The 25,880-nt window shown below is 42.5% G+C and overlaps 7 protein-coding genes across 10 annotated transcripts; 4 read left to right on the top strand and 3 right to left on the bottom strand.

Moving 5' to 3' along the window:
• Positions 1–5,063: 5,063 nt before the first annotated feature.
• Positions 5,064–5,525, bottom strand: RB195_012214 (uncharacterized protein; the record flags this gene model as incomplete). The annotated part of the gene is made up of 3 exons (XM_064193974.1): positions 5,064–5,156; positions 5,267–5,389; positions 5,442–5,525. The coding sequence occupies 3 exons, from the start codon at positions 5,523–5,525 to the stop codon at positions 5,064–5,066; spliced, it is 300 nt and encodes a 99-aa protein (XP_064051557.1).
• A 9-nt stretch (positions 5,526–5,534) lies between these two features.
• Positions 5,535–8,317, bottom strand: RB195_012213 (uncharacterized protein; the record flags this gene model as incomplete). Its single annotated transcript, XM_064193973.1, has 5 exons — positions 5,535–5,622; positions 6,548–6,685; positions 6,743–6,990; positions 7,066–7,218; positions 8,237–8,317. 5 exons carry the CDS (start codon positions 8,315–8,317, stop codon positions 5,535–5,537), a joined length of 708 nt encoding a protein of 235 aa, XP_064051556.1.
• A 9,020-nt stretch (positions 8,318–17,337) lies between these two features.
• On the bottom strand, positions 17,338–21,093 carry RB195_012212 (uncharacterized protein; the record flags this gene model as incomplete). Its single annotated transcript, XM_064193972.1, has 10 exons — positions 17,338–17,451; positions 17,819–17,938; positions 17,993–18,066; positions 18,984–19,092; positions 19,653–19,739; positions 19,809–19,946; positions 20,023–20,172; positions 20,228–20,318; positions 20,908–20,987; positions 21,055–21,093. 10 exons carry the CDS (start codon positions 21,091–21,093, stop codon positions 17,338–17,340), a joined length of 1,002 nt encoding a protein of 333 aa, XP_064051555.1.
• A 514-nt stretch (positions 21,094–21,607) lies between these two features.
• RB195_012211 (uncharacterized protein) lies at positions 21,608–22,802 on the top strand (the record flags this gene model as incomplete). Of its 2 annotated transcripts, none has more annotated exons than XM_064193970.1 (2): positions 21,608–21,645; positions 22,097–22,802. In XM_064193970.1, the coding sequence occupies 2 exons, from the start codon at positions 21,608–21,610 to the stop codon at positions 22,800–22,802; spliced, it is 744 nt and encodes a 247-aa protein (XP_064051553.1). The 2 variants fall into 2 exon arrangements, with proteins under 2 accessions (XP_064051553.1, XP_064051554.1); XM_064193971.1 differs by having other exon boundaries at positions 21,986–22,802.
• A 166-nt stretch (positions 22,803–22,968) lies between these two features.
• Positions 22,969–23,903, top strand: RB195_012210 (uncharacterized protein; the record flags this gene model as incomplete). Of its 2 annotated transcripts, none has more annotated exons than XM_064193968.1 (2): positions 22,969–23,239; positions 23,326–23,903. In XM_064193968.1, the coding sequence occupies 2 exons, from the start codon at positions 22,969–22,971 to the stop codon at positions 23,901–23,903; spliced, it is 849 nt and encodes a 282-aa protein (XP_064051551.1). The 2 variants fall into 2 exon arrangements, with proteins under 2 accessions (XP_064051551.1, XP_064051552.1); XM_064193969.1 differs by having other exon boundaries at positions 22,969–23,342; positions 23,396–23,903.
• A 582-nt stretch (positions 23,904–24,485) lies between these two features.
• RB195_012209 (uncharacterized protein) lies at positions 24,486–24,848 on the top strand (the record flags this gene model as incomplete). Its single annotated transcript, XM_064193967.1, has 1 exon — positions 24,486–24,848. One exon carries the CDS (start codon positions 24,486–24,488, stop codon positions 24,846–24,848), a length of 363 nt encoding a protein of 120 aa, XP_064051550.1.
• Positions 24,849–24,860: 12 nt separating this feature from the next.
• On the top strand, positions 24,861–25,542 carry RB195_012208 (uncharacterized protein; the record flags this gene model as incomplete). 2 transcript variants are annotated; one of them, XM_064193966.1, is made up of 2 exons in its annotated part: positions 24,861–25,187; positions 25,225–25,542. In XM_064193966.1, the coding sequence occupies 2 exons, from the start codon at positions 24,861–24,863 to the stop codon at positions 25,540–25,542; spliced, it is 645 nt and encodes a 214-aa protein (XP_064051548.1). The 2 variants fall into 2 exon arrangements, with proteins under 2 accessions (XP_064051548.1, XP_064051549.1); XM_064193965.1 differs by lacking the exon at positions 24,861–25,187 and having other exon boundaries at positions 25,297–25,542.
• Positions 25,543–25,880: the final 338 nt, after the last annotated feature.

Genomic DNA, 25,880 nt, shown 5'->3' with positions numbered 1-25,880 from the left:
CTGTATGACTTTAAACAAAATCAAATAAAGATTTCGGTTCAAAGTGTATTGTTGAGGAAGATTTTTGCTATCACAGTTATTTTTTACTTTCTTCCACTTAATTTTCTTTCTCTTAAAAGCTAGTTAAGAAATAGTTGAGAAAAATGCTAAAATTCTCAACCTTTTCACAACTAGCTTTCACAAAAATCAGAGGGTTCCTGAAAAATATGTTTCAGTGCCTTATAGCGCGAATCTTCCTTTACAAAATGCATTCACCTTTGTCTTCCTCCGTCACTGCTGTACTCCGTCATTCATATTTATTTCAGGTTCAACTGCTGCTGAAATGTTCTCGTCAGTAATTTTTAGTTGGTTTTGCAAAAATTAAGAGTACGGTGCGGGATCGAACTACTCACTGTCTGCAATCACTGTCAATGAGTGCAATTGTCTGCAGGAAGTACAAAACAGCGAGAAAATGCTTTTAGAATATAGAATAGATCTGCGTTGTTGTTAGTTATTTTTTTTCCATTTTGCAAAAATGGAGAAATTCCGGCGGGGATCGAACTCTCAACTGTTCGTTTCTATTGTCGGTAAGTAAAATTGTTTTTAAATAGCAGGGAATACTGTGAAAATGGTTTTAAAACGTGTTCTCCGCCGTTCCCAGCTGGTTTTTTCATTTTGCAAAAATAATGGTTACTGCGGGAATCGAGCTCCAAAAAAAGAATAGTGTCGTCGAATGTACGTTGAGGGCTTCCTTATCTTTTCAACATATATGTGCACATATGTGCTGACTTACTTCTAATCGTTACAGGAAATTAACAGTGATGTCTATATTATATTGTATATTTTTATTTAACTAGCGGCACTTTGTATTAATATCCATTATAGAACTATCATGATATAGTATTTACCAGTCTGAATGTCCGGCTAAAGCCGGACTTCAGACTTTCGGTGGTTTTAGTTTCGCTCCCCTTGACTGATTAATGAAACCTAATAGCAGTGGTGTTTTCTGTAAAATTAGATTTGTAATTGTTTTCTTTAGTAGAGCTGTACACGAGGTTGTTATAATCCTTTATTCGTGGCTAATGTTTCAGCAATATCGCCTTCTTCAGAGCCTGAAAGGGTGAAATCGAACGTGACTACTCCGATCAAACGCCTTATCCGCCCAACAAAGAAAGTCCTACGTTAACCGTTGGGCCTCATAGCTACCAGTGGAAGAAAACATCGTACCTTAGGATCAGCTGACTATCCTATTATAGTGTATATTTTTATTTCACTAGCGGCACTTTGTATTAATATCCACTATAGAACTATCATGATATAGTATTTACCAGTCTGAATGTTCGACGACTGTTTCCTTGTCTGTTCGTCTTAAGGAGAGATGGACAGCTGTTTCAAGATTTTAAATGAGCAGTCGAAGTATATAAAGTTCACTCGGGATAAGCCCAAAGAAGAATGGTTACCCTTCCTCAACGTCCAAGTGCATATTTCAAACAGAACGCACAGGACAAAGTGGTACCGCAAACCCAGTAATAAAAATATCCTAGTTCACTTTCTTTCTGCCCACCCCACACAAGTTAAAAGGTCGGTAGTACGAAACATGTTTCGCACGGTCACCTCCGTTTGCACTGGAAGAGAAGAAAGACGAGAATCTATCGAGCTTGCTAGAAAAATTGCGGTCAGTAACGGCTACACACCTATGCGGTCTGTCACAAAAAGAGCACAAACCCGAAATAATTCTGGTATGGAGTAAGTGCCCTTTTGTGTACCGTTTATTTCCGATGAGGTTAGTGCTGCTATTCGGCGGTGTCTGAGGAAAGCTAAATTTGGAGAATCTGTCGCCATCATGGAGTTCCTCCTAGTAACCTTAAGCGAATACTCATTCGGAATCGCCTATATGATCGTATTTGCACGACAGCGGAGTGTAAAATATGCCCGGATAACAAGGAGGGTGATTGCATGAGTACATGTGTTGTTTATATGATTTCCTGTGTGCTGTGTGGTGACGAATACATAGGAGAAACAGCTGGACCACTATGTATTCGAATCAAAGAACACCTGGACGGCAAAAGGAAATCATGTGACTCCACTGCATTGAGTGGTCACAGGGTGCGGATTCATAGAGGAGAAGATTTTGAAGTTAAGATCACGATTTTGGCGCGCGAACCTAGCATTGCGGCGCGCTCTGGAGGCTTTTTGGATCCACTCCAAGAGTCCAAATATGAATCGCAAGGAGGAATGCCTCTCCATTACGCGCGAACTCGCGCCTTATTTAAGGCTGATATTACCTCACAGCAGGTATCTAGCAGTGGCAGGATAGTCAGCTGATCCTAAGGTACAATGTTTTCTTCCACTGGTAGCTATGAGGCCCAACGGTTAACGTAGGACTTTCTTTGTTGGGCGGATAAGGCGTTTGATCGGATTAGTCACGTTCGATTTCACCCCTTTCAGGCTCTGAAGAAGGCGATATTGCCGAAACGTTAGCCACGAATAAAGGATTATAAAAACCTTGTGTACGGCTCTACTAAAGAAAACAATTATTTAAGCATTAACATGCCGAGGTTTATCGAAAGTCGCACGTGGAGAATTAGATTTGTGTTTTTTAACAACGCTTTCCTTCTCTTCTTTATATTATAAATTAAGGCGAAAGATTACGGAGTTTTCCTTCTAAACGCGTTAATTCTAGATTTGAAGAATATTCGACCATCAGCTACAAACACTCCTTCGATGCCAGAATAATATAGATACAATTTGAAAGCAATATTCGGAGTATGGGTTTTCCTCCTGATTTCTCCCAAAAGTTATCACAGAATGATGTTTTAACATAGAATGACGTGAAAGATATCATCCTACTGATAAAGATAACGTTCCACGTCAGATCACATTAACATCTTGCTACTATTTAAGCATCAGTTTGCATGCGTATTTCCACTTTCTGAGAACGGCATGCTACAAACTTGAGGCGAACAAAGAAGGAAATAGGCACACGGAGTCATAAAGGTGAAGAGCAAACCGCCCAGTGGTCACGGCTGTGGAAATGCTCCAACCATTTATCTTTTGCGTCATGCACACTAAGTTATTGCACACCAATGACCGGGTCCGACGCCGGTGGATCCTTCGCACCCGATATTATAGCAATCTGGCGCCGGCGCATCAATCTGACGCCGTTAGACCCGTCGTATTCCCTCCCATAGATATCTGGCACCGGTGGACCCGTCGCTCCCCCTTCTATAGGTATCTGGCGCCGGAGGACCCGTCGCACCCCCTTCTATAGGTATCTGGTACCGGCGCGACAATCCTACACCGCGGGACCCGTCGCAACCCCTTTTTCGAATTTCGTGACACACGGAAAAACAAACAAACAAACAAACAAACAAACAAACACACGGACTAAGCTCGTTATTATATACCTGTCTGAACGTGGTTCTGTGGTTCCATGGCTTCGCTCCCCTTCACTAATCAACGAAAATTAACAGTAGTGGCATTTTCTGTGAAATTAGAATTGTGATTTTCTAACAACGTTTTCTTCTTTTTCTTAAAGGAAATTTAGGTTAAAGATTCATAGATTTCTCTGTAAACGGGTCAGTTCTACAATTAGAGATCATACATACTTCACCTTTAGGCACTCTTTCGATACCAATGTAATATAGACACGACTTGGAATGATTACTCAAACTATAGGTTTCCACCTTGTTTCCCTCAACGGTTATCACAGAATGATGGTTCACATGAAATGAAGTGAATGACATCATCGTACTGGTAAAGATCAGATCATGTAAACAGTTGGCTACTATGTAAGCAGCAGTTAGCATTCAAGTTTCCACTTTCTGAAGAAGGAGGAATTGAGGAGAAAACCAATGGGAAAGTGGAAAGTGGATATGAAAAATTTGCAACGTCGCGTTTATATTTTGCGACATGCGCACGAAGTTACTGCGCGATACTTCTACACCAACTCGACACCGTGGGACCCGCTTCAGCGCATTTTATAGCTAATCGGCGTCGGCGCACCAACTCGACGCCCGTGGACCCGTCGCACCTCCTTTTATAGTTATCCGACGCTGGTGGACCCGCCACACCCCATTTTATAGCTTTCTGGCGCCAGCACACCAACTCGACGCCAGTGGATCCGTCTTTCACCATTTTAAAGCTTTCTGGCGCCGGCACACCAATCCAACGCCGGTGGACCCCTTGCACCCCCTTCTATAGGTATTTAGCGCCGGTGGACCCGTCGCACCCTATTCTGCAGGTATCTGGCGCCGGTGGACCCGTCGCACCCCCTTCTACAGCTATCTGGCTCCGGTGGACCCGTCGCAGCCCCTTCTCTAGAAAAAAGATGGAGAAAGATGGTTAAAGATACACAAGTCTAATTATATATCATGACCATGATATTTAATGCTAACACATTTCTCCACATTTCTTCACATGCACACAACTTCACAAGCAAACTGGCAGGTTTTTCTGAATTTATTGCACATTTTGCGAACGGTGAGCGTTAACTACGTTAATCATATTCAGAGAGCCTAGCACTATGAACACAATTATCCACTGACCGTTCGCTCACTCCGCTCACAAGCATCAATGAAACACTCACGGCTGTCTCAAGCTCCTTTCAAGTACAGTTTTGTTATAGAGAGATTTATCTGAGGGGTCATTACATATGCATTTGTCCTAGGAACACCCGGTTCCGTGCTCACCTCTTCAACACCACCGTACTTTCTGCTTTGACCTATGCTTTCCTAGGCAGGAAGAAAACGTGGTGGGAGTCACTGAACGCGCCATTGAGAAAGTGATGCTAGGAATATCCCGTTTTACGCAAGTGAGGGACGGAATTCGAAGTGCTCTCCTACGTCAGCGATCGAAGATTAGAGGCGCCGCTGCGTTTGCCAAGAAAAGTAAAATAAAGTGGGCCGGACAAGTGATGCGCTTTAATGACAACCGTTGGACCAGAGCCGTGAGCGACTGGGTTCCCCGCGAAATTAAGCGTCATACAGGAAGACCGCCGACCCGATGGTCAGATTTCTTCATCAAGTCCTTCGAAGAAAAATATGATGCTCTTTGTGTCCCACGCAAAAGGAGGAACCACTGGGCTACTCTGGCACGCGATCGGGACAAATGGAAGAATTACTGGCGCCCGCTCGACCAGTTCGAAGATCAACGGGAGTCAAGGTGATCAAGGTGTCCTAGCGAACACTGAACGAGGCGCAAGGACATCAGCCGTGATAAAGTACCATTAAATATCTTGGTTCCGTACTCCCGGTACGGTCAGAAGAAACAAATTAGAAGTGCTCACCGGACTAGGAGCTGTGTAAACGAGAACTTGTCGAAAATCGGTGGTCGCCATGGCAGCATCGATATCAGATATTTGCAAAAGAGTACCTGCTGGGCCAAGATTTCTACGAAGAACTTTTGAACCCTGCAAAGTTGACCCTTGTTTTCGTAAATAGTGAAGGATTTTTTATGCTTACGTCTGCGGTGCGCCATCCTCTGAAGGCACCTGTTTGTATGGAGCCTTCCGGTCCTTGTCGACCCATGAGTTCATTTGTAAACATTGACGAATCTCAAGGATATGGCAATGTGTTGTCAAGTGTTGAGTCCCAGTACGGCAACGCTATAGTTGGATCAACTCCGCGAAGTGCAGTTTCTAGCCTGAAATAGTCTACTCCGAATAATTGCTAAAAACTCGATGTTGAAGCGATTATATTTCCACACTGACACTGTCCTAAACTCCTTCGCACAGTCGCCAAGAACAAAACAATGAATCGTCTGGCGTTATTCAGTCTGTTTGGGATGCGTCAATCTGCTCACTTCCATTTAAAATCACTTGACGTTTGAAGTTCACGAATGTGTTTGTAGCCTATACAATGACTTTTGGGAGCTAGCCGTTCTGTCAACTCAGTGTTTTTGTTCTACCAGACAACTCTGCCACCAATTTATCGACAATGGAGAGAAGAAGAGATCGCTTAGCACCAGGACGGATTTGGAGAGGCCAACTGACCGAGCAGTCATAGCGGATCCTCTTACCGATTGCGCTAGAAATTATCATCTTGACTACGTTATTTCTATGAAAACAAACAGTCTGGGTTATGTTAGGCGCGAACAGAAAAATAAGTGCATTAAGTAACAAAATAATAGAGGTCCCTGGCTTGCTGTTTACAAGCACTTGGATGTCGGTGGTTTAATACAAGTCTTTCTTGATGTACTTCACATCTCTAAGGCTTTAAACGTAGACTTTCCAAGATTTTGATCCTCTTAATCTTTTCTCAAGATGTCTAAGATTACATGTTTACACAATGAAAGCACATTAAATTCATTCAACCTCAAAATATTGAACATCTTACTGGATTTCTGAAATACTTTCCTTGTCATTGATTCGTAAATCTTTGCTCTCAACACAGTTAAGAGGAGCTAAACGTTCTAACTAGTAAATTTCTATCCATCCTTCCTTACGGATAGCGGAAAATTAGCCATTTTCGTATTCTCTCAGGTTATTCCTCAAACATGCACTAAGAGGTGCACATCAGCACCCAAGTCAAATTCCACCCTTTAGCTAGATGGTTTTAGTTTACAATACCTTTTGATGAACTCTCGATGCCATGGCAAGAATGCTGGTCCAGAATGAGCTCCTGGCGATGTACTGGAGGACGAGTAAATTCTTGAAAGTTTGTCATAGTCGCCATTTCTTTTAATTCTCCTCATAGCTGTGTGGTACCTAAGGCGTTATCTAAGTAACAGATTACTTTTGTCTAACATCGTTACAAGCGCACACCTTCTTCTTTCTACATCTGTCATCACACGATACTCTTTCCGGAGCGCTTTTCCAAGTCGTTGTCCATTTCTCAGTACACAATTCGACCTGCCACTACCTCCGAAGAATCCGCAAAGGCATGCGAAATCCATGCATTCGTAAGCATTAGTAGGAGCTGCCGAAGCACTAATCGCTGATGCACCACCTAAGCCAGCATCGGCTCCTGGTGACTGGTCTTGTCTTGTCTGATTAGAGGGCGTAGCAACAGTCTAAATCGAATGAATTTTCCGTACTTTTCCATAGGTCTGAGTGTAAATGTAAAAGTAAAACGAAGGAATCAATACCTTAGCGTTAGCATCCCAGTTAGCGATTTGACCACAAATTATCCGAAGTGCTTCCGTGGGTGCGTTATTACAATTTGCTTGAGTATTTACAAGATTTACAGTGGATACCAGTGTTAATAGTAATGATGGGAAACAGTTCGATGGTGACATCACCTAAAAAATTATAAAGTAAAATATTAGTAGATAAAGAACTGAGAAGAAAAACGTCCAACGTTCCATTATTTTATTCTGATAATTTGATCGTGTTCGGCCTCGAAAAAAAATCTGATGAAAAAGTCAGGTAAACGTATTGTCGGATGAAAATGTCGGCAAATTCACAATATTGAGGGAATACTAAAATTTCTGGAATTAAATACAGGCGATGCGATATGCGCATATGAATGATGAACAATTATATATTCTGAAAAAGCTGAAATATACAGCAGCTGAAGTGTGAGACTTTTTGTGGTGCTTAAAATTCATTTGCAGCCGAAATGTCGAAGAAAAATCTACAGTCACTAAGCGACTTTCACAGAATGTGTAACATCAATAGAATCATAGAATGGACCATCATCATCACTGATATGCCCTACTTTTGAATCGTAACTCCTTAAATCATAAGAATCATCTACTAGTCGGGAAACCAGAGCGATTTCTTAGCTTTCGATCCAGAATCAGAGGATCTGGAAGAATCAGGGGATCTAAAGCACCAACATTTGATCTGCTCTCTTTTTTTATTCAGGAATGTTGCGAAATCACTTGCAAATGAGGGATTCAGCAAGGATCACTAGTGTAATGGAAAGGTTGTAATAAAGTTTGTAAAAGCAAATAATAAATAAAAGCAAACGCTGACTGAATGGACTCAATCCCTTCAAGTCAAATACTTGTTTTTGAAAAGAAATTAGGGGATATCTACGGATAGCCGTATCTATTTTCATTAAGTGCGTAATTTTATAGAGAAACGAAATGAATGAATTGAATGATAATAGATGGTGTTCAATAGATGACACCAAGTTGAAAAAGCTTTGTTATTGGAGGATATTCTAGAATTGGAGATGACGGATGATAAATGGTTTTTCCTTCAGTTTGCTGATTAGATCGTTGAATCGCGCTTTTCGCTCGGACTACTGCAGTGACTGTTGAGTGTCAGTGAAAGTACCTTCTCGATCCGAATTGCTACGCTTCAACACACCGTATTGAGCTCAGCCTTTTGTGCAACTACACCGAGCTTCACATTATTTCGACCACATATGTAGCACTCATTTTGATGCATTCCTGAGCTCTATCCACTACAGTAACTCGACAAATTCGGAAGATGGTGATCAAATCTAGGACAATCAATTACGCCTTCCGATGGTTTGCAGCCACAGGAATAATTTTGAACAACGTGAACGGATTTTGAAATATTCATCAGCGGAGATCCGTATGACCTTAGATACTCTTTCTACCAATACGTCGGATGAATACGTTGAAAAAACAGCTGTTCATTTGTAATTGTGAGTTCACCGTTATCCAAGACATTTTGGAGCATAATTCAAGCTAGCTTTTTTGACTTAGCGTACAGTTACTTCGATATCGTACTGTATGTGCTGATTTTCTAATCACTACCATTAATTCTAATATATCTATCATTTGTTTATCACTAAACTAGCGTAAACGTTCGGCTAAAGCAGGACTTTCTTGTGGTGTATGCTTCGCTCGCCTTCACCTATCAATGAAAATTTACAGTAGCGGCATTTTTTATAAAATTAGAATTGTGCTTTTTCTCAGTATCGCCTTCTTCTATTTTTCCACAGCAATTCAGGTGTAGAGAAAAAATTACACAGTTTTCTTTCTAAACGCGTCAGTTCTACACTTGTAGAGCATTCATACTTGATTTTAGATTTATATTCTTGTGAAGCCTCCACAGTTTGAAAGCGTTATTCGAAGTATTCGTTTTTCTTCAGTTTTCCCCCACCACTTATTGCAGAATGATGTCTTAACAAAAAACCACGAAAACTGTTGACTACTATTTGAGCATCCGTTTGCATACGTGTTTTCACTTTCTGAAGAAGCCATGTTACCAAACTACAGCAAACGTGCTGGGAAATAGACATCCGAGGGAGTCATAGAGGGGAAAAGGAATACGTGCGGTGGCGACGGATATGAAACTCTTCACATTGTCTCATTTTCTCCTTGCCAGTTCAACATAAAATAACTGCGCGATACTTCTTCACCAAGGCACACCAATTGCACGCCATTGGACCACTCTTACTCCATTTTACCGCTTTGCGGTGCCAGAGCCCGTTTGCGACGTGGAGAGCCTGCTCCACCCCATTTTTCAGCTTTCTGGCGACCACATATCATTCCGACGTCGCGAGATCCGTCTCGCCCCATTCTATTGCTTTCTCATTGTCACCTCAGCATCAATCCGACACCGTCAGACCTGCCCCATCCCCTTCTATGGCCTTCCGGCGCTGACACACCAATCCGATGTCGTGGAACCCGTTCCAGCCTATTCTAAAGCTTTCTGATGCTGTTGGACCCGTCTCCTTCTCATTTTGTGACACACTTACAAACACTCGCGCGGGCGAATCGCGTTGTTAAATCTCATGATTATGGTTATGGTTTATCTGATTGATCACAATGTTTTACCTTAGCAAAGACGTTATTTTGATGTAAAAAGCTATAAGAATTGTAGAGACAAAAAAGAAACGAAAAAAAAAAACAGATAAAAACCTGCAAGGACACATAAAAATATGGAGTCGAATATTGTGATAAAATTCATCCCTTCTCTTTTTTCCACCCTTCCACTCTATATCTCTTTCGTCTTTACCAGAATATATAAAAAAAACACTGCACTGTAGTTTATCAATTAATTTATTCAGGAAGAAGATGAAGTCAGTTGGTGAACACAGCAATTCCAGATGGTTTTCGTGGACCTCTTCGTTGTTGACGGTGCCTCAAAGGGTGATACGTAGTAATACTGTATAGTACAACAACAAATAAAAAGAAGTAATACAAATAAGAGTTTAGCATATCTGATGGTTCCCTTCTCAGTTTAACATATACCCACTCCTTAGCATTTTTAAGACCCCTCTCAGATTTTTGAGTACATTATCTTCATGAGAATTGGCTGTAGGTTCTAATCCAAAGGTTTTTGAGTTATTAGGTGAATGGTTTCCCCAACAGATTTGACCTACCATTTAGTGAAGTTGTTTTTAGCAGTGGGAAGCGGATTCATTGCAGGTGATGGAGCAAACTAGATCTGTATCGGGGATCATGGCGCCAATCAAACTGGTCTCTCAAATTGTCTCCGTAGTGGAAGACCAAGCTCGCTGAGACTGAATTCCAAAGCCGAACTTCCGTTCCGAGACAGACGACGTGAGAATCCGCAGGTGACCACTCGACTGACTAGATTTAATAGTGAGCAGCGTCTGAAATCTTCAGAAGAAATAATTTATTGTTGCAGAGTTTTTTTTTTGTGAAAATCGTGCTGAAAAGTGAGGATTTTAGGCTGTTGCTGCTGAAATCGAGCAACTGTTAATCTACTACTTACTAGTAAACTACACATCCATCAAATTAATTTGCGTGCGAAACAAGGAGTACATAAAATAAGAGTGAAAATAAACCTTCATAGCGAATTCCACAATGAATTCAGCGTGAATCCTCTGCAGAGGTTACAAGAAAGTTGGCAATCTTGATTCATGCAATTGTTCCTCAAAGAATATTACTGACAATTTGCCCAAGCGATTCAACAGTAATGCAGATTAAAGCATGCCCCTCTCGCAATGATAAACACATGAGTTGATTTCTCACAATGAATTGGCACTTTCTGCCTACCGCTTCATGGAAGCGGTGTTACTTATGGTGGTCTTGTGGTTTGTGAATATTTTGGTAGAAGACTCAATGATATATGCAGTAAACGATGGAAAATTTAGGATGAGAAAAAGATTCTTAAAAAAAAGTTCATTTACATCTTTTAAACTTTAATACTACATAATATAACTCGTTACAGTATCATCACTCAGTAGCTATGTTCGGTATTCCCAAGCGATTCGTACTGTGTGTGGGAAGAACTGTACATAGTGTTTGAATCCCCTAGAAACTGATCATGAGGAACTACCTTGTCAAAATGCTCCTTCATGCAGGTGCAAGTTTCCTCCTCCTAAAAAGCGTGCAGACGCATAACCATCGGTGAGAACCACGTCGTGGAAGGTTCAGTTCTTCCAGGAAAAGCAGAAACGTTCTCACCGATGGCTATGCGTCTGCACGTTTTCTAAGAAGAAAAAACCTGCTCCTGCATTGGAAGAAACAAAGAAACAGCGAAGAGAACAAGAAGCATAGCGAAACAGAGCACTTCATTCAAATACCAGGTTTGCATCCGAAGTGATCCCGTGTGGGACCTTCAACGGAACGAGAATTCCACATAGTAGTGTGCCCTATGAAATAAAAGCAGTAAAGCAGCGGCGAGAAAAACCTCATTAGGGAATGATCACTGTCTGGATATCATCATAACCATGCTATATAATAACGGGCTTATTCTGTCACCTGTGTGTGTGTATGCGTGTGTGTGGATGTGTGTGTATGTCAGTCACGAAATTTAAAAATGGGTGCGACGGGTCCATCCCCCCCTCCACTTTTTAGTTGGTACCTCGACGCCAGATAGCTATAAAATGAAGTGGGACGGGACCACCGACATCGGATTCATGTCCCTGCGCCGGATAACTACAAAATGGGGAAGGACGGCTCCCGCAGCGTCGAAATGGTGCGCAATAACTTCATGTGCATGTCGCAAAAGGTAAATGGTTGCAGCCGTCTCATAGCCGTTTCCATTGGGCTCGTAACTTTTCACTTTTATGACTCCTCCGCACGCCTATTTCCTTCTTCGTTCGCCTCAAGTTTGTAGCATGCCGTTCTCAGAAAGTGGAAACACACATGCAAACGGCTGCTTAAATAGTAGCAAGATGTTTATGTGATCTAACGTAGAACGTTATCTTTATCAGGAGGATGATGTCTTTCACGTCATTTTATGCCAGAACATCATTTTTTGATAACTGTTAGGGGAAAATAGGAGAAAAACTCATATTCGAGTGATACTTTTAAATTTTGTCAGTAATATATTGATAAGGAGTGTTCGAAGCAGAAGTTCGAATGTTCTCCAAATGTAGAACTGACGCTTTTAGAAAGAAGGCCATGAAATCTTCAGCCTTTAGTTATAATAAAAAAAAGGAAGGAAGATTGTTGGAGATACACGAGTCCAGTTTCATAGAAAATAAACTAATATTAATTTTCATTGATCGGTAAAGCGAGCGAAGCAAACACCACAGAAAGTCTGAAGTCTGGCTTTAGCCGGACGTTCATACTGGTGCTATATAATAGCGGGTTTATTCAGTCACGTGAATGCGTCTGTGTATGTGTGTGTTTCAGTCAAGAAATTCCAAAAAGAGAGGGAATACTATGGCGTCGGTTTGGTGCGCTAGAGCCTCAACGGGGTAAAAAGACGGATTCCACAGCGTCGAATTCGTGCCCCGGAGCCAGATAGCTGTAAAATGGAGTGCCACGGGAAGGCCGGTGCCAGAAAGCTATAGAGTGGGGAGCGACTGGGTCACATTGGTGCACGGGAGCCTCAACGCTGTAGAATGGGTTTCTGTGTTTCCTTCGCATATCTATTTCCCAGCATATCTCTCTGATGCTGCTAACATCCCTTCTTCAAAGAGAAGAAACAAACGTGCTAGCGGCTGCTTAAATACAATACAAAGTAGGCAAAAGTTTACGCGATCTGACGTAGAACGTTATTTTTATCACTACGACAGTGATATTCACGTTATTTCATGTTAGCACTTCGTTCTTTGCTAATAGTTGAGAACGATGGAAACTCATACTTCGAATAATGTTTCCAAATTGTGGAGGTTCGAGAGGAACATAGATGTTGATTGATTGTTCTCCAAATACAGAACTGACGTGTTTAGGGAAAAAACCATAAAATCTTCCGTCTGTGCTTAAATTTTCGGGTAAAAAGATTGAAGAAAGCGTTGGTAGAAAAAAGCAGTTCGAATTTTACAAAAAATGTCAGCTGCTATCAAAGATAACATGCTCCTGCGAGGCATGTTTCGCACCTCATTGAACGATGAGGCTAACGGGCTTATTCTGTCGCCTGTGTGTGTGTGTGTATTTGTGTCACGAAATTCGAAAAAAGTTCGTGCGGCGGGTCCACCAGCGTCGAGGTGGTGAGCCGGGGCCAGCTAGCTGTGAAACGGTGGGTCAAATTCGTGCGCTGGCGTCGCAGAGCGGTTAAAATAGGAGACACGGGTCCAGTGGCATCGGATTGGTGGGCGGGCGCCAGATAGCTATGAAAGGAGGTGCGACGGGTTCAGTGGTGTCGAAAGTAGCTTGCAGTAACTTCGTGTGCATGTCGCAAAAGGTAAATGGGAGGTTGCAATCGTTTCATACCCATGGCCACTGCTCGCGTTTCTTTTCACCTCTATCACTGCTCCATGCGTATATTTCCTTGCTCGTTTGCCTCGGGTTGGTAATGTGACCGCCTCAGAAAGTGGAAACACGAATGAAACCGGCTGCTTAAATAGTAGCAAACAGTTCACATGATCAGACGAGGAGCATTATCTTTATCAGTCCGATGATGTCGTTAGCGTCATTTTATGTTAGACATCATTCTTTAATAACCGTTGGAGAAAACAGGAAGAACCCCAATACTTCGAGTAATGCTTTCAAATTGTATCTTTATTATATTGTTATCGAAGGAGTGTTTGAAGCTAATGGTTAAAAATTCTCCAAATGTAGAACTGCGTTTAGAAGGAAATCTCTGTACTCTTCCCCCTTAATTTATAATAAAAAAAGGAAAAGAAAACTAGTGTTGTTGAGTGTTGGAAAAATACAAATCTACTTTTACAGAAAATGTCACTACTACAAATTTTCATTGATCCATAAACAGGAGCGAAGCACCAAAGAAATTCTGAAGTCCGGCATTACCCGGACATTCAGATTGGTAACAACACAGAAGTGGAATAAGAAATAAAATAAAATAAACGAAGTGGAATAAAAAAAAAACTAGAAAATCTCTCAGAAAATCAAAATACTGATAAAAATAGCCACTCAAAATTATTTAAGAGGAATAAAATTCACTATTACTACTCATTTTACTCTTCGGTGAGATTAAAGAAAATATGTGGGATTTCGTTAATGAGATGTGAATAAACGCAACATTCACCACTTGAGAGGATATATTACAAGTGATCCGACTACTCAGGCTGTTACGAAATTGACGACGCCGAAATGTTAGCAGCAATATAGCTTGTTAACAATCCTGGCTCTTTCTTTAATTTGACTATCGACAAGTTGCAATCTCTTCGCCGAGATTCAAAGAACATTTGGGCCACTTTTACCCATTCATAAAACAAGCCCTGTACGGAAACAACAGGCAAGAACGGAGTAAATATGTGCTATCACGCGCATAGCTTACCATATTGGAAGAAAATTTGCATTTTTTGACACATCGGTTGTGGATGGGATTAGTGAAGTGGTAAATGTTCATAAGTCGGTTCGATGTCGCGAAATCACTTTAGCCCAGCTAACACTTTCTTCTTCTCAGACTACATAAGTTAGCAACAACTTCGCACCGACTTTGATAAACTGTACGCGAAGTTGTTAAATAAATTTATTGGCTAACGTTTCGGCAATGTCGCCTTCTTCAGAGCTTGAAATGGGAAATTCAATCTACAATTTAAACGACCAACCTCTCCACATCTAAACTTATAAACTCCATGCCTACTTTCAATCACCAATTTAGCGACTTCACTGAATGAATGCTCACCTTAGATCGGAGAGGCCTAGCATGGACCGCTGACTGGTCGATCACGAGTGTTATCGACAGAAATTCGCCCAAGCGGTTCATTTTAGCGTTTTTGGATTGGGTTAACGTCTTAGATTCGTGGGCTAATATTTGGAGCCTAATTTCAAAATTAGCTCCGCCGTGTTTTTGTGTTCTATGTACACCTGAAGATGTCCATTTTCGTAATCTATTCTTGCCGTTTACGTGCTCTTTGATGCGGACATTTAGCGGTCGTACCGTTTCACCGACATACTCGTCGGTGAAACGGTACGACCGCCACAGTTCGTGCAGGAAATCAGGTAGATTACCCCGGACCTCAAGCAGCCTCCTGGTCTACCTCTGGGACAAATAATACAGTTCGGTGCTGTACAGATGGTATCGTACAAACGGTTCTGATCTAACTGACGTTTCATTTTCATGAATTTGCTAACGGAGGATAAACGATGTAGTGAGGCTTCTTGCAAGTGTCTTTCTGCTATTGCAATATCCAGTTGGTGTGGAATGACCAAACTCTCCACTTTTATCACTTGTGAATAACCTTAACTGTTTAGAAATAATTAACTCTCAAACTTCCCTAACACCTTGCTTTTGTGCAAGAGAAATGTTAGACTTAGTTCTGTTCTCATGAAATCGAGCTACCATTTTATATACATCGTTTGCAAAGAGCCGGAATTTCGCATCTACACCTGGGTTAGCGTCTTGTTGTTTTAGGAACACACACGGGAAAGGTATCGGGAGACTCTCTCTGAGTGATCGTTGGTCTCTTTCCCTGTTGCTAAAGTTGGCTTTTCTGCGGACCCTATCTTGAACCTCATGTAGGGTACAAGTGATCTTGCGCAAAATGGGGTTGAAATGGGCTGCGATGGAGAAAATCTAGGACCCTATTCCAAAACCAACCTCAGAAAGTCTAAATCCTCCTAACACGGTCACTCGAGAAACATTTGATAGCACATTCTCGTTACAAACCGCGTCGCGTTCACTCCTCCCGGGAAGGTTCATAGCATTTAGTCGTGGACTGTCGCTTCGTGATCTACTCAAAAGGCAATCGAATTTTTTCTGTAGAATTATCTTGAGGTTAGATCGAATAAAATCGGAAATCGAAATCTACCGACCCACTGTTCTTTTCCAGAGACGATCTTCCAAGTATTGAGCACAATAGTTCTCCTTCGACGTATATTTCCTTACCATTGCGTACATTTCGTCTCGCTTCTTCTTCAATACAATGGGTAGGAGTTGTTATTGAATTGCTCGTACTTGGTGGCTGTTCTCTGGTAGCTCGCACAGATTGCGTAGTCGTTTCTGCCCACTAAAGTTGGGATTAGCACTATGATGCAGAAAGCGGTTGAGAAGGTGGATTGACTGTCCAGCAGCTACGATCTTCTGTCACAGCGACAGTGCCTCCTTCACAAGTCGATAATATTCAGTTGGCACATCGCGAAGCAGTTGAAAAGCTCGACTTTCAATGAATCTCGGCATAGTTGAATGTCGTATCGATTATTGTGCCGAGATTCATTGAAAGTCGAACTTTTCAACAGCACCAACTTCGTTTAATAGAATGAGTACACTGACTTGAAATATAGACAAACATAAATGTTAGCGCAAATCATTTCATAAGACACGCACCACAAACATCAAATGCTTTCGAGTTGGAATCAAGAGGTATTCATCGACATCAAGTATTTTTACTCCTTTCAAAATTGATAATGCATCTAAGTTCCACATACCTCGCTCGGGACAAGAAACTAGAGAATCGGAGTTCGGGGTTCGGAGAAAAAATCCAGACCAATGTTCATTAGCAGCACACCACAAATCCGACCTGGCGAGGGAAACTGCGGGAGAAGGTGGAGATGAAGTTGTGGGTTTCCGGATCTAGCGTGGTTCTGCTCATATTTCACTAATCATCGTAAAGACTGGGTGGAGGGCATCCTTTTCTTAACGACGATCTCAGTTGCAATCCCCCCCCCCTCCCACCGTTGTGCACGCGCCGCATCCATGTGTGGAGGGTTAAAGATCAATTAAGCCTATTACTCAAACCGATGAAAAGGCTGCTCAGAAGAACGAAACGTGCACATGGAAGCGCGTTCTAATGCACCTCGTAAGAACTAAAGCGGTTCCCACGCGGCGATTAGTGTAGATGAGGAAAGCCACACTGGGTTCTGCAGTCCTACGCTTTTGTTGTGTGTACCACACCACGTGAGAATCGTGATACGCCGCCTCTAGGCTAGTTTTGTGAAAGTACATAAATGAATTTAAAAAAAAAACCTCACAAAAACATACAGAATAATCACATTTAACTTAATAGTTATCATGGACAACAATACAGCTTAAATTCCACACAACTACATGATCATCATCTCCAGAAGGAAAAAGATATGTGATGCAAGTAATTATAAGAGCACAAGAAAATATTTGTCCCAAACGAATAGAACATTAGATTTAAGATTTTCTACCGAAAATAATAATTGTCAGTGCGATGCTAGCAAAGACTTCGATTTTGCAGTTGTTCCAGCAGTTGACGTTGCTGATGATCGTTCCCAATCATAAGGATCGTTAATATCTCCACCTTCTGTTTTTGCGGCCTGAACAATGTAAATGTTAAGAGTACAGCGGGGGCTTTTGCCCGTGTCGTAGAAAAAAAACCACTGAACGATTTCTGCGCATGCGCTAACGTCCTTCCCTTAAGCATCACTCTCTTTGTAGTAGTCATGAGAATACGAAAAAACCGTAGTCATTACACTGGGTACCAAAACGGCTCAGCAGGGCAAACGTGACAAGTCCGCGCAACGTTGCAGGTGCGCTGACACTCTCATCGATTTCAAGCGCAGATAACAGGCTACGTGATACGCCTAGCGAATGGAGCACTAGTGCGATCGCCGCGGGCGGATGCGTCACGTCAGCCCGGCCGAACATTTCCAGCGACGACCGCTTATGTGTTCCCCGAATTACCTGTGTCAACATTTTGTATATAAACTCATAGTCAACATGATCAAAATATTTAAGACTGTCGATATAAGTAAGCACTTTAATGAGCTCTTCTTTGCATTTCATGGAAGAAAACGCACTATCCTGGAACATCTTTATGTAATATAATGTCTCCCTCTACAAATATCCCTGACTCACCCGTTTTTCATTCCGTAGCTGCTCCTTAACTTTGAGTACTTCGTTCTTGTCACTTATCGATCTCCATATAATTCCTATGAAATAATTACTTCATGTTTCGTACTTATATTCCCATTTTCCTACATCATTTAGACAAAACGTCAATAAAGAAATAAAAGGGGAACGGTAAAGAGGGTCTCGGCGGATTCTCCGCGAATGCCTCCGAGAAATAACGTGCCCAGTGGATATGCCGGCGGATACGCGAGCATACTTCAAAGAGGTCACGCTCCAGTCGTTCACGAAGACGCAGACAACCGTCTTAGATGTTCTTCTAGTCACAGAGACGCAGAAAACTGCGGAGTTACAAGAAAATATGCAAAGAAGAGTGGTATGAACTGTCGAAATTACTGAATAAGTCAAGGGATAATAGTGTTAGATAGGAGTACATCGGATTTTGAATGGTGTTCTAATAAAGAAAGGGAGTGAGTTTGTCTTTATATCACCTTCAGAAAGTCTAGAAATCTTACGAAATTTGAACTCTTTTTTTCCTGTAAGTTCCAAGAAGTCAGATACAGAAGAGATATAGAAGGTCCCTCTGTTCAGAAATAAATTAGACTACAAAAAAGCTTGGGAGTTACAGGATAATGATAATTTTCATTACCGTTACTTTTGAAACCTGGAATGTTCCGTTCTAAAGGAAGTTTTTATGCACTTAATTTGAAGATATTAGACAAATCCTTATCTCATATTTCACGTGAGGATTTCTCTTGCTTCTGGTACGATTACTAAATTGAGATCACCTAACGTCACAGAATTGCAGTGAAAGTGTCTGATTCTCCAAAACAATTTAGTGGATAGTGCAGAGTCAGCTATTTAGGTGCTAACGATAGTGAATCTTTTTAGGACACGCACCATCGCTAATTGCTCTGACGAGGCATGACTGGGGCATGCTCGAAATTCCGCCGGGACCCTCTTTACACGCACCCAAATAAAGGTATAAAATATTAAATACCTTTTGGTACTGCTATATCTAAAAGCAGATAAAACCAAGACTCGCAATCATCCTTAGCTCCCATTTCGGTATTTTTATGACAAGCGATGGACGCAAAACGGATGGTACCCTTCAAGAAAGCCAAGTTGACCTTTTTCTGCCTTACGGCAAAAACAGTTATCATTTTGCACCTTAGTGAAGAGTGATGTTTTGAGAAGACACCTTTGATTTCATCAAACCCTAAGTAATTCGAATATTGAAGTTGATAATATTTATACTAATAACAATTAGGAAATAATATTACTCGATTCTTTTTAAATCATAAATATGACCAATTATGTTAACAAGAATGAACGCGAATATGTTAATCCGAATGAACGCGTTGCGCATGCAGTTATGAAAGAACCTTCGCCGGCTATATCTACTCTAAATGGTGTGATCACCGCTTCCTGTTGCTCATCTCAATAAAATGAAGATCACGCTTTGCGTTACGTGGGAGTGTATTGCTGATAAAGTCTTATTTTTTCATGATTTGCTTGAGCTGTAACCAAGATAGGTGCTGACAAAACCTTATTCGAGAAATCACCACTTTATTTATAGCTGATTCAGACTTCAATTCATAGGGATACCGTCGCCTACTGTAAGTTTTAGAGTTTCAAAGCATTGTTGTTTATTTAGCTTAGCATGAACCTTGAATCGAACTGTTTGTCTTGGCGTTTTCAATTCTCCTTTCTCGTTTAGAATCTTCCGTGCGATTCCAAAATCAAGTATGTAAATCTGTAAAAGAAAATTATTCAGTCCTTGGATCGCAAATGTATGTTAAAAGCAAGAAACATGATAACAAACCACTCTTTGCCTCTTTCCTAAACCACATGCATAGTTAGCAGGTTTTAAATCTCGATGTATGAATCCATATTTATGCAAATCTTCACACGCTTCTAAACACTGGATACCAACGCCCATACCAGTCGATGGAGAGAATACCTGCTGATTTTATCTTTTTATGTCATCTTTTTAAAACTTCATCTTTCTCCTTGCGCAATTTTTTTCCGGAAAACACCTTCAAGGGACGTTTTGACTTGAGATCTGACAAACTTTTCCCAACTAACTCCATAACCAGAAAAAAATAAGTTTCTTTTTTCCCACGATCAATAATGGCGGTGAAATGTGATTGTTTCCGTTCGGCAGAGACGAGTTTAAGAATCGCGATCTGAAAAATTTTGACAAGAGTTAGATGAGTGTAAAAGTCACCATTTTTTACTCACCTCCATTTTCAATTTTGAATGCCGCCTGGTCTCAAGCTTCTTTTCTACTTTCATGGCGTAGATTTTTTTTGGATCCGTTTGATCATGAACTCTGGGTTTAGTAATATTTTAAATCGCCGCCCCAAAAAAATTATGATCATGATATATAATAACGCGGTTAGTCCCCGCATGTATGTATGTATGTATGAAAAAACCTTTGGTAACTCTGGGGAAACAGGATGAAAATCCATATTCCGAGCAATGCTCTCAAATTGTGTGGACATTATATTGCTTATATGGAAGGAGTGTTTGAAGCTGAGTTGAAGCTACAAAATTTTACAAAATAGGGCACTAATATTGATCTTCGTTGATCAGTAAAAGGTAGCGAGGTGAACACCACAGAAAATCTAAAGTCGAGGTTCAGACTTGTAAATAACAAATGAGAACAATGTTACATGCGCGCTTGAAATAACAAATCCAACCAAGGTCAGCCACGGTTCAAATTTATTCAAAGACTTTTCGAATCATACATGATTCGCTGGAACTTATATTTAGCCGTGCGTCCTCGATATGACCTCCCCGCAGCTCATTTTCTAAGCCGTACGCACACTCTCAATCGATATAGTTTCATGGTCGACTGAGTAGAAAAAAGTGCTAGCGCCGCAAAAGAATATCAGCTCTAGCGATGAGCAACAACTAACTTGTAGACAGCACCAAATCCACCTTCTCCGAGTAACTTAATTACAACGTAGTTCGCTTTGCTGGAATCGATAACAGTCCCCTAAACAATATCTTTCTTATGTATTAGATACGAAATACACTCCTCCTGATATAATTACGGGACTGACCGGTTTTATCCCGAGATCATCTTCCTCCTCCTCGCTCATCGAATTTACATATAGAAATGAGAAGCTCAGCTATGTGAACTCCTTTATATACATTTGATACGGTAATCCGACCCGTTGTTGTCGTTGATCTCTCACAAAGGAAACCAGTATGTGATTGAACGAGGAGCTGAGCAGGACAAAAGGCATATCTGCTTGTGTTTGGAGGTCCGAGGATTTTCAGCGTTTTCGTTTCGAGTTTCGCAATATATTCTTTCAAATGCCTTATCTAGAGCAAGTCATCATACCCTGGATACTACAACCGGAAACAAAAACCAAACCCAACCGACCGTGAAGCAGAAGCAAACAATGAAAACCCGCAAAGGTCTTGATACAGAGCCAACTCGTTGGTCACGGTTATACACTTGTCCTTTCTGTTTATTTTTGAACATTTTGTGTTGGAGCCGTGGAGATGTTAACTATGTTAGTCATGTAGTTGTATATCTTGTGTTATTGCCATTGTATGTTATTTCCGTGTGTTAAGAGGTTCTTATTCACCAGTTCAATCTACGTAGCAATGTTTGGCACAGTTGCCCGATTTTGGTTTAGTTTCGGGTAAGTACCCGGGCCATAAACCATCTTCACAGCTCGAGCAAGGAAACAACAAGTGGCAATCAATGATTCAGAAGAAAGAAGGCCGAGCAGCGGCCGATCAATGATTCAAAAGAAGGAAGGCCGAGCAGCGGCCGATCAATGATTCAAAAGAAGGAAGGCCGAGCAGCGCCCGATCAATGATTCAAAAGAAAGAAGGCCGAGCAGCGGCCGATCAATGATTCAAAAGAAAGAAGGCCGAGCAGCGGCCGATCAATGATTCAAAAGAAAGAAGGCCGAGCAGCGGCCGATCAATGATTCAAAAGAAAGAAGGCCGAGCAGCGGCCGATCAATGATTCAAAAGAAAGAAGGCCGAGCAGCGGCCGATCAATGATTCAAAAGAAAGAAGGCCGAGCAGCGGCCGATCGAGGATTCAGAAGAAAGAAGACCGAACAGCAGCCGATCGAGGATTCAGAAGAAAGAAGACCGAACAGCAGCCGATCGAGGATTCAGAAGAAAGAAGACCGAACAGCAGCCGATCGAGGATTCAGAAGAAAGAAGACCGAACAGCAGCCGATCGAGGATTCAGAAGAAAGAAGACCGAACAGCAGCCGATCGAGGATTCAGAAGAAAGAAGACCGAACAGCAGCCGATCGAGGATTCAGAAGAAAGAAGACCGAACAGCAGCCGATCGAGGATTCAGAAGAAAGAAGACCGAACAGCAGCCGATCGAGGATCCAGAGATACCGCGAGGAGCCGAAGGTAAGGCTTCGGAGTCACAACTTGAAAACTTTCTTGCAGCCATTTTTGAACAAATGCGTATTCAACATGAGGAAATGAAAACGCTGCTCACCGCCTTGGCACCCACGCAGAGAACCACCGTCCAGGAGGTCAGCAAGGATCAATACGACCAGCTGAGTGAGGATGTGCAAATGTTCGTGTCCGACGAAGAGGTGGGTCACACTTTCGCCTATTGGTACAAGAGGTACGGACCGGTCATCAGAGATTCGGTCTTGCTGGATAGCAAGAAGTGCAATTCGATCCTCATGAAGCTGGACGAGGATGCATATCGCAAATATGCTAATGACATACTACAGAAACAACCGCACAAGATCGATTTTGAGACGACGGTCGCGAATCTGGAGAAGCTTTTCGCGTCAAGGAAGACGCTGATTCGATGACGGTACGAGTGTCTCAGGAGCTGACGGCCAGTTGTGTACCATTCCGCGACTACGCTAACATGATCAAGCGGATGGACGAAGACGACTGAAGGAGCTGGACTACACAGCACTGAAGACGCTACAGTTCGTAGCAGGACTTCCGTCACTTCGTGAAGTTCGTCTGAGAATGCTCCGTCGACTGGATACGCACACAGAAGATGCGCCGTTGACGATAGAAGACCTCGTTGCTGATTGTGAGAACTTCACCGCATTGAAGATGGACAACACAGACATGGAAGGAAGTCATGATATCCATGTCGTGCAGAAAAAGAATGTGAAGTGCTTCAATTGTGGAGGACCGCACTACAGAAGCACATGTCCGCTTCTCTCCTCCAGCACTGGACAGAAGATGCGACAGAAACCAAGAAGACGATCCAACCGTCGCAAGAAAAGCCAATGTAAGAACGTTGTCACCTTCGCCGCTGAGAATGCTCGAACCTACCTCGATGTCAATATCATTCTCTACGCTTCCAGCTCGACACAGGCGCAGATATCACGTTGGTATCCAGTCGAACGTGGAAAAAGCTCGGATCTCCACCCTTGGAACCCTGTAGCATGCCAGTCAAAACGGCAGATGGATCACCGATGAAGATTGATGGAAGATTCTCCACAGACTTCTTTGTCGGAGACCGGACAACAGGGAAGAACATCCTAGGTAATGGAACTTGTTACGTTACCGAAGGCACGAATCTGCTAGGACTGGAGCGGTGTATTCAAATTCCAGCGTACAAGGAGTTGAAAGACAAATACCACTGCCGAATGACTAAAGAAGAAGCAAACCGAGAGGAAATCATCGTAGACTTGAAGAAGCAATACGCAGAAGTGTTCAAGTGCGGACTTGGCAGATGCGTCAAGACTAAGGCAAAGTTGTTGTTGAGGGACAACGTAGTACCTGTTTTCAAGAAGAAGCGACCAGTGCCCTATGCCTCCGTGCCGGATTTGGATGCTGATGTTGATCGGCTGAGGGTCGAACACATAATATCCTCAGTAGAGCATTCAGAGTGGGCCACGCCTATCGTTGTAGTCAAGAAGAAAAGTCAAGCCGAAGTCTCACCGCTGTAGAAAGGAACTACGGTCAGATCGAGAAAGAGAGACTCGCCTTGATATTCGCTGTTCGGAAGTTCCACCGTTACATATATGGACGTCGATTCAAGCTCCTCACGGATCATAAGCCGTTGCTACACATTTTCGGACCAAAGAAAAAATGAAAAACTGCAACGTTGAAAGTTGATACTTCTCGGGTATGACTTTGATATCGAATATCAGAAGACGACAGAGTTTGGACAAGCTGACGTCTTGTCACGCCTGATCCCTCCAAGACCGGCTCAAACAGAAGATATTGTGATAGCCAAAATTGAACAGGATATTTTTGCTGTTCAGAGTGCTGCTGTGAAAGCCTGCCTGTGACCAGGAAAACTATTCAAGAAGAATCAAGGAAGGATGAAAGGGTATCGCAGGTCATATGGATGCTGGAGACAGGAACATGGCCAAGCAAGCCTAAAGAACAAATCAACAGCTAGAAGGCTCTGAGCCACAAATTGTCAGTGCGGATGCCTGTATTTTGGCCACAGAATCGTCGTGCCAGCCTCACTTCAAGAAGCAGTTTTGAAGCAACTGCATGAAGGACATCCAGGAATAGCAAGAATGAAGATGCTCGCCCGAGGATATGTGTACTGGACGATCATCAACAGGGACATTGAAGAAGCTGTACGCCACTGTCGTAACTGTCACGAAGCTGCGAAGATGCCAAAAAAGACAGTTTTCAATTCTTGGACCACTGAGAAGAAACCGTGGGACAGAATTCATATCGACTATGTGGGACCACTGAATGGTAGGATGTACCTTGTGGTAGTTGATGCGTATTCGAAGTGGCCAGAAGTCTTTGAGATGTCGTCGTCGTCAACCACTGCAACGTTGAGAGAACTCAGAATGCTGTTCGCACGATTCGAAAATCCCAGGGTGATCGTGTCAGACAACGGTACGCAGTTTACAGCGAAGGAGTTCTAGGAATTCTGCGACATGCAAGGAATTGAGTACGTTCGCTCACCGCCGTTCCATCCACAGTCAAACGGTCAAGTAGAACGCTTTGTGGATACCTTGAAAAGAACCCTTCAGAAGATTAAGGAGGGAAGGGCGTCGGAGAAACATGCGGAATTTTTGCAGTGCTATAGAAGAACACCATGTGCATCAACGCCAGGACATCTTTCTCCAGCGGAGGTGTTCCTAGGGCGCCAGTTGAGGACGTCGTTGACGCTGCTGAAGGAAGCAGCTAAAGAAGAAGGAACAATGTGGAAATTGAAGAACAGTTCAATCGTCATCATGGAGCACCGTCCACTGTCCCGGGCGGTAAGGACATGAGAAACGGATCTCTGCTCGTGTGAAGAATCGCTATGGACGAGCCTTGTACGACGTGCTAACGGAAGAGGATGATTTGTTCAAAAGACACGCTAACCAGATGCGTGCAGAAAAACATCGGAGAGTTAGCTGCGAGAGGACTGAAGCTTCCAAGATGTCGTTCAACCAGAAAGACCGACGGTACCATGGTATGGCAAGGACGATCGCCGACGTCAATGACAATGTCAAGGATAGAGCAGCAACTATCGTGCTGCCGACAACGACTAGACCAGCTCGACAACGCCGACCGCCTCGTCGATTGCAACCTGATCTGAAGATGAAGACGTACGCGATGCGTTCATCTTAGGGTAAGGCAGTGCGTACATCGCGCACACTCTGTGCGGCCGGCCGCACACACCGCGCAGCAGGTCGCACCTATCCCAAAGCACCTCTAAAGTTCTGCGGGCTAAAATTTTGGATTGTACGGCAGTATCGTTGCAGCAATGCGAAAAGGAGAATTTCCATGACATTGTCTGCTCCGAGAAGGGCTGCTGCATTCGATAATTCCATCCCACTTAAATTTTTCTTTAATACACAGATACGGTCGCCCTGTTTCGCCGATGTATTGGACTCCACATGTTTTGCACGAAATTATATACTACACCAGAGACCATGCAGTCTCCTTCCTTCCCGAATGGGCATATT

Source organism: Necator americanus, chromosome III (assembly GCF_031761385.1).
Source record: "Necator americanus strain Aroian chromosome III, whole genome shotgun sequence".
NCBI classification, from domain to species: Eukaryota; Metazoa; Nematoda; class Chromadorea; order Rhabditida; family Ancylostomatidae; genus Necator; species Necator americanus.
Note: the sequence above shows the minus strand (reverse complement) of the source record. Positions and strands in the feature narration are given on the sequence as shown.